The sequence below is a fragment of the Pterocles gutturalis genome, unplaced genomic scaffold, assembly GCF_000699245.1.
Source record: "Pterocles gutturalis isolate BGI_N339 unplaced genomic scaffold, ASM69924v1 scaffold1612, whole genome shotgun sequence".
NCBI classification, from domain to species: Eukaryota; Metazoa; Chordata; class Aves; order Pterocliformes; family Pteroclidae; genus Pterocles; species Pterocles gutturalis.
The window spans coordinates 57,654-63,608 of NW_010107599.1; the positions used below are offsets into that span (position 1 = coordinate 57,654).

Here is a 5,955-nt window from a genome sequence, read left to right on the forward strand (position 1 = left end):
GCATCAGGCTGTTGTCACTGAAGTGGCACCCACCAGGGCCACAGAGCTGTTTTGCTGCTGGAGCTTGTTTATTTTTGCTCCCTTCTGCTCCCCTGTGCTTTGCACACAAGGCTTGCCGGCTCCTCCGGAGCAGCTGGGAGCCTGTGTCTATTAAAAGTCGAGTCCTTTGCCTTCTTGCTCCTTCCCCGGGGAGTTGGGGAGGCTGGCATGGTGGTGTTGAGGCCCCTGCCCTTGTCTTCCTCCCTGGCTTGCACTCACCAGCATCCCCTTGCTGGAGCCGCTGTCTTCTGGGCAACCTGCAGCCAGGCTGGTTGCGGTGATGCTGCTTCGAGCTGGCTGCAAATGGAAGCAGCAGCAAAATTTGCTGCAGAGCAGGTTCTCTGCAACGCTGCAGAAGCATGTTGGAGTGTCCAAGGGGGAAAAGGCTTTTCTGTCAGCTTGTGAAGGAACGGGGAACAGGAGGGAAACAGGAGGGCTGAGAAGGTACCCTGACAATGCACAGCCTAGTGGATGTTAACTCTGAAACCTACTGACTGCAATGATGGTATTAAAGCCCATCTTGTAACCAGTTGTTTCACCCAAATGTGCCAGGTTGCAGGTCCCATAGCTGAGTCCTCTCCCCACCTCTCACCTGGATCAGCCCAAGCTGTGGAAGACACCCCCCTGCCCTGCCACCAGAATCCTCTGTGCTCACCTTTTCTGTCTGCAGAGCTTTGGTCAGAGCAGCCGTGAGATGCTGGTTTGGCCTTGGCTGCACGTGGGGATTTACTCCAGCGTGTACTCAGGGTGATATTGTCGCAGCATGTTGTCCAGCCTGCCAGCCAGAGGGGTTCATGGGGGTGCTGGAAGGGGCTGCGCCGTGTTCTCCACTTATCACCTGCCCCTTGTTCCCCTTGCAGGACTGCCCCCAGATCCTGCCCTCCACCCAGATCTACATCCCTGTGGGCGTGGTGAAACCCATCACCCTGACGGCCAAGAACTTGCCCCAGCCGCAGTCCGGCCAGCGCAACTACGAGTGCATCTTCCACATCCCCGGCAGCACCACCCGTGTCACCGCCCTGCGCTTCAACAGCACCAGCATCCAGTGCCAGAACACCTCGGTGAGTGCGCGGCTCCCCTCGCCGCGGGCTTCGTTTGCTCGTTCCTGTCCTGCCCCGGGACCTTCCTGGCTCGTTTCATGGCTGGGTTTGCTCTCCTGTGGGCAGATAATGGGGGTTACTGGTGCTTGTGGTGTGCGAGGTGGGCTCCCCCCAGCTTCCCCTAGATGCACAGGGAGGCTGCTTCTCGGGGTCTTTCCGGATAGGATCAACGCCAGGCTTTAGGAGCATTTCCACGGAAATTGGCTTTGGAAAGCTGAAGAAAGTTGCCTGGGCTGGAGCCAGCTGGCCCGGATGTGCCGGAGCCTTGCCTCCCCCTTCTCTCTGCCTGCTCTTGCTTCCCCCTGACACCAAGCCATCCCGCTTTACAGGCGGGATCGAGCTAACACCTTCTCCAAAAAAAACACTCCCCCATGGGCAGCCCTGCCTGCCAGCCCTGTGAGCATGTCACCTCCTCGCCTGCAGCCCCTGTCCCTCGCCTGCAGCCCCTGTCCCTTCCCGGCTCTGACCAGCAGCTGCCTCATCCCCTGCCTGCCCGCCCTCCATCCCAGCCCCACTGCTCCATCGCTCCCGCCTCTCTGTCCTTGCTCCCCGCAGCTCTGCCACTTAAGCTCTCTGCCTGCTCTGCCCTCTCCGGTTCCCTTATCCCAAAGCGAGAGGGTGTTTTGTGGCCCCTTGGTGAGCTGTGTGTGTGCCCCGTGCTGTGCAGCAACCCTGTGCAGCGAGCATCAAGCCCAGGAGCAAACCCCCCCAGGGTGTTAATAGCCCCCGCTGGGAGCTCTGCTCAGCCCCTCGGCTGCCCTGCTGTGCTCTGCACCAACCCGCGTGGAGCCAGCCCCTCCTTTCTCCCTCCTGTTTAATCCTTTTAAAATTTGTTTTCCGTCACTCACTGTGAGAGCTTATTTGCAGCCTAACACCAGCTCTGTTCCCTGCTCCCTTGTCCTTTGGTGGCACGAGTGACATTTAGAGGCAATTGAAGATGAGCCCTGGCTCCCTCCCTCCTCCTGCAGAGCCGCTGGGCAGGAGCAGCATCCTGAGCCGCTGCCTCCTGCCCTGGGCGGCAGATGCCATGCTGCCGGGGCGCTTTCTCAGTGGTATGAAGTTTGCAAGGAGTAGAAACGCTCCCTGTCCTGAGCTGCCAGCTGGAAATGTTGTCGGTGGGTCTGTGCCTGGCCTGGAGGTGGTTGCAGGCAGTGGCGCACAGTGCGAGCTCCGGGGAGCAGCAGGACCAGGGCTCTGCTGCAAGGAGCCACTAGCGAGGTGGCTTAAGCAAAGGTTTGTCGTCTTGCTGCTGAGTTTGGGGAAGAAGAGAAGCCACATGGAGCTCTGTGCAGTGGAGCTGGCTTGGCTGCTGGTCCCAGGGGTTGGTCGTGACCCTCACCAGGGCTTTGTCACACGGACCTGCCTCCAGATCCAGTCTTGCCCTGCACGGCTCGGTGTTGGCGCTTCGATGGGAACGTGATGGATGTGTGTGCGAAGAGACATCACAGCGGTGAGGATCCCATCACTGGGGTCTCGTTGCTGCTGGTAGCCGCGCTTGGCTGCTCTGTCTCCATCGCAGCCATGTGGGAGGTTTCCTGGGGGTCAGCTGAGCCACTCTTGTCCTTAGTTCATTCCAAAGCAGTTTGGGACAGTGTGTGCTGCAGGATGCTCCCTATAGAGAAGCGGAACCGTTACCTAGCGGAGGTGGGTCTTGGAGAGCAGGTCTGAATCATTTGGTTTCATGTCTCCCCAGTAAGTTCCAATTTGCAAGGCATGAGGGAGGTGCAGAAGCAGAAACCACTGCCTGTGTTTCCCAAGGGGAGCTGTGGCTGCCAGCACTGGTGTCACGAGCTGCACGGTCTCTGCAGCCCTTCTCCAAAGGGACAGGACAGCTTGAGGTGTACCTGTCCGCCCCACGGTCCCCACGCAGAGCCAGGGTGACAGACATCTCCTGGGCTGGCAGTGGTGGATCTTTGACCTGAAAATTGCCAGGGGTGCCCTGGAAACAAAGCAAATCGGCCGGACAGCACGTGGGGGGCATTGCGGGGTGTGTGGATGTGGGAGCGGGTGGCAGCAGCTCCATGGGGCTGCGGTCTCGAGCATGAGATGTGACTTTCAGGCACAGGGTGGCTTCACAGACGGAAGAAGAGAATTTTGGCTTGAAATAAGCTGTCTTGCTTGCAGGGTCTACTCGCCTGCTTTAACGTGTGAGGGCATTTAGCCAGGCTGCTTTATGGTGTGGGGGATTCAGATTCACACTTCTGTGATGCTTGTCTCCTCCCCGTCTTTTTTTGCAGTCCATCTGGCTGCTTGATAGCACTTCAGGCTCCTGCACAGTCACCCGCCCGTGACCCGCAGAGTTCTTGTTCTTCCATTGCGATTCATCCTTTGGGTTAGGATTTTGGGTCTTGCCTGGTGTGGAGGACACTGGGGAGTGGAGAAATAGGGGAAGGATGACATCCTCCCAGCCAGCAGCTGAGGAATGGGTGTCCTCTCCTTGGGAAGGCATTTAAGCACACTTTGTTTCTGGGAGTTCAATGGGATCTAAACAGGAGGTTAATTACTCTGCGGAATTAGGGGTGCTTTCCTGGATCACTGGTGAATGGAAGGGATAATAGGTCAAGCCCACTTAAAACTCTTTGTCTTTTGCTTAGTTTTAGTGCTTGTCAAACTCTAATGACTTGTTAGCACTTCGAAGAAAAGACATCTTGGTTAAATACTCAGCAGTCCATTCATTAAGGGTTGAGTAGACATAAACATCACTTGAGATACCCAACAGATCTTCAGCGAACTCAAGGGAGACCCAGACCCATCCCAGGGCAAAAAGCAAGCAGAAAAACGCCTTTTCTGTCTCCTCACTTTGGTCTCTTTCTGCTCTTTAAAGGGAAAGCAACCCTAAATGTTTTCCGCGTGCATTGTAAAGAAACAAAAAGGAAAGACAAGCCTAGCAAAGAAAATAATTTCTTTACCAGTAAACTATTTTTTTTTTTTGTTAATTGGTTACTTTAAATCTTCTGGAGGCAGACATTTCCAGGCTTGCTTCTTGCAGCAGGGGATGGAGGAATGGTCATCTGTCTCTTAATGTGTGCGGACAATGCCACCGAGTTGCATTTTCCAGGCATCCCTGCCTTTTTGCGCATTCTTTCCCATCTGCCGTCCCTGAACAGGGCTTATCCTTCCAATTGCTGCAAAAAATAAACAGTTTTGCTGTTGGAAAGCACCACAGTCCTGAATCTGCACTACTGCTTGTAACCCTGGGCTTCACCTGATTCAGCCCTGGCCATAGCAGAATGACTGCAGGTGTTTCTCAGTGACAAGGGTTTGGCTTTTTCTCCCCAGAATGTTCCTCTTAAGGCTGAAATGGCCCCAGAGCTGCTCTTTCACTTTAAATGTAAAAATAGGAAGAACCCCTGATCTCCTTTCCATGAGCATTTGAGTTTGTCAGCTCAGCACTTTAAATTAAGCCTCACGCCTCAATTATTTCCTTTTCCTTTTAACCAAAGCCTCGTGGTGAGGAGCAGCTGTGTCACCTCCCCGGCTCCCTTTTGGCTCCTTCCTGGCCGATCAACCGGGCACGGGCAGCCCGCCTCGCCCACCCATTTCAGCTGCGGCTCCGGAGGTCACTCACCTCTGGCCAGGCTCGGGTCGGGATGTTTGCCATGGAGCTGCTTATTCCTGCGACAAAGTGATACGGGTGCAGAGCACGCTGGGCTGGCGGGGTCGGCGTGTGAGTGGTACCCAGCGCTGCAGAGCAGCGGGTGCTGGGATGCCCAGCCCCAGGCGTGGATGCTGGGAGGGCAGGCGAGACCTGGTGGATTTACTCTTTCTGGGTATTTTTGTACCGCGGTGGAGCCTGGGCGTTGCTCTGCTGTGTTCCCAGGGTCTTGGGTTCTCACACCCTGCAGAATTTTGGGCAGGAGGAATGCAGGCGAAGAAGCTTGCGTGTGATGGGGGAGGAAAGGAGGAGATTTATGTGAAAAGAGCAAAAGGAGATTCAGAATCAGAGGCCAAGCGTTACCGTCAAGTTGTGCTGTTCTGCGTATGACGGTATTTTACTAGGCCTGGGGTGTATTTATAGAGGAACATAAATCATACACACATGCCCTGTTCCGAGCGCCGTGCACCTCCGGTATATGTATCTCTAATTAACCAGCCGTAGAGAGGGAAACAGGATTGGAGCCCACAACCCCAGCACCGTTCGCCAACAAAGCCGTGCTCTCCGTCCTGGCAGTGCCTACATTTATCTTTCCTGCAGCAGTGTTTAAAGTGAAAAGGGAGTATCAGGAGAGTTTGATAGGATCCAATTAAATTCCAGCAGATAAAATAATGATGAATTGCAGTTGAGCCCTGGCGAGATGCGATGTACATTACTGCTGTCCCCGTAGTGCGGGGAAGGAGTTGAGGTCATCAACTACAGAAAAATAGGACACAGCTGCAGCCCGAGCGCTCCTCCAGAAACACAGCCCAGGGGGATGGTGCATGTGAGAGGGAGGGGGGCTGCAAGGGAAATTTGGATGTGTGGGTTTGCTCGAAGAGGGCAGAGGAGCAGCCCCTCCACTGAGGTGCTCGGGGAGCGGGGTCCCTCCTGTCCTTCACGCTGGGTTGGGTTGTGGCTGCAGTGGGATGGATGAAGGGTGTGATGGCCATGGGGCCACCCTGTCTTGTCTGGGCTGGGAAGGGCTAGTGCCTTTGGCTAGTTGGCATGGTGCCTGCAGGAGCATCTCCATGTGCATCTCAATGTGATTTGGGGTGCCCCCTCGCTGACTGCAGCTCTGTCGCCTGGGGGTGCAGCTGCCTGGAGGCACCCTCTCGGAGTGCTGAGTCCTGCACCCCAAGGGGAGCTGGGTGGCTCTCGGTGCCTGTTGCTACTGGCTGG

General features: G+C 55.7%; 1 protein-coding gene across 1 annotated transcript in view; it reads left to right on the forward strand.

Annotated features, from left to right (window-relative positions):
* The window catches only part of LOC104472450 (plexin-A1-like), a 71,266-nt gene that overhangs the window by 56,552 nt on the left and 8,759 nt on the right, over window positions 1–5,955 (forward strand). Inside the window, exon 9 of the mRNA XM_010088142.1 lies at window positions 900–1,100. Coding sequence (XP_010086444.1) covers window positions 900–1,100 — 201 coding nt within the window. The remainder of the gene's footprint in view (window positions 1–899; window positions 1,101–5,955) is intronic.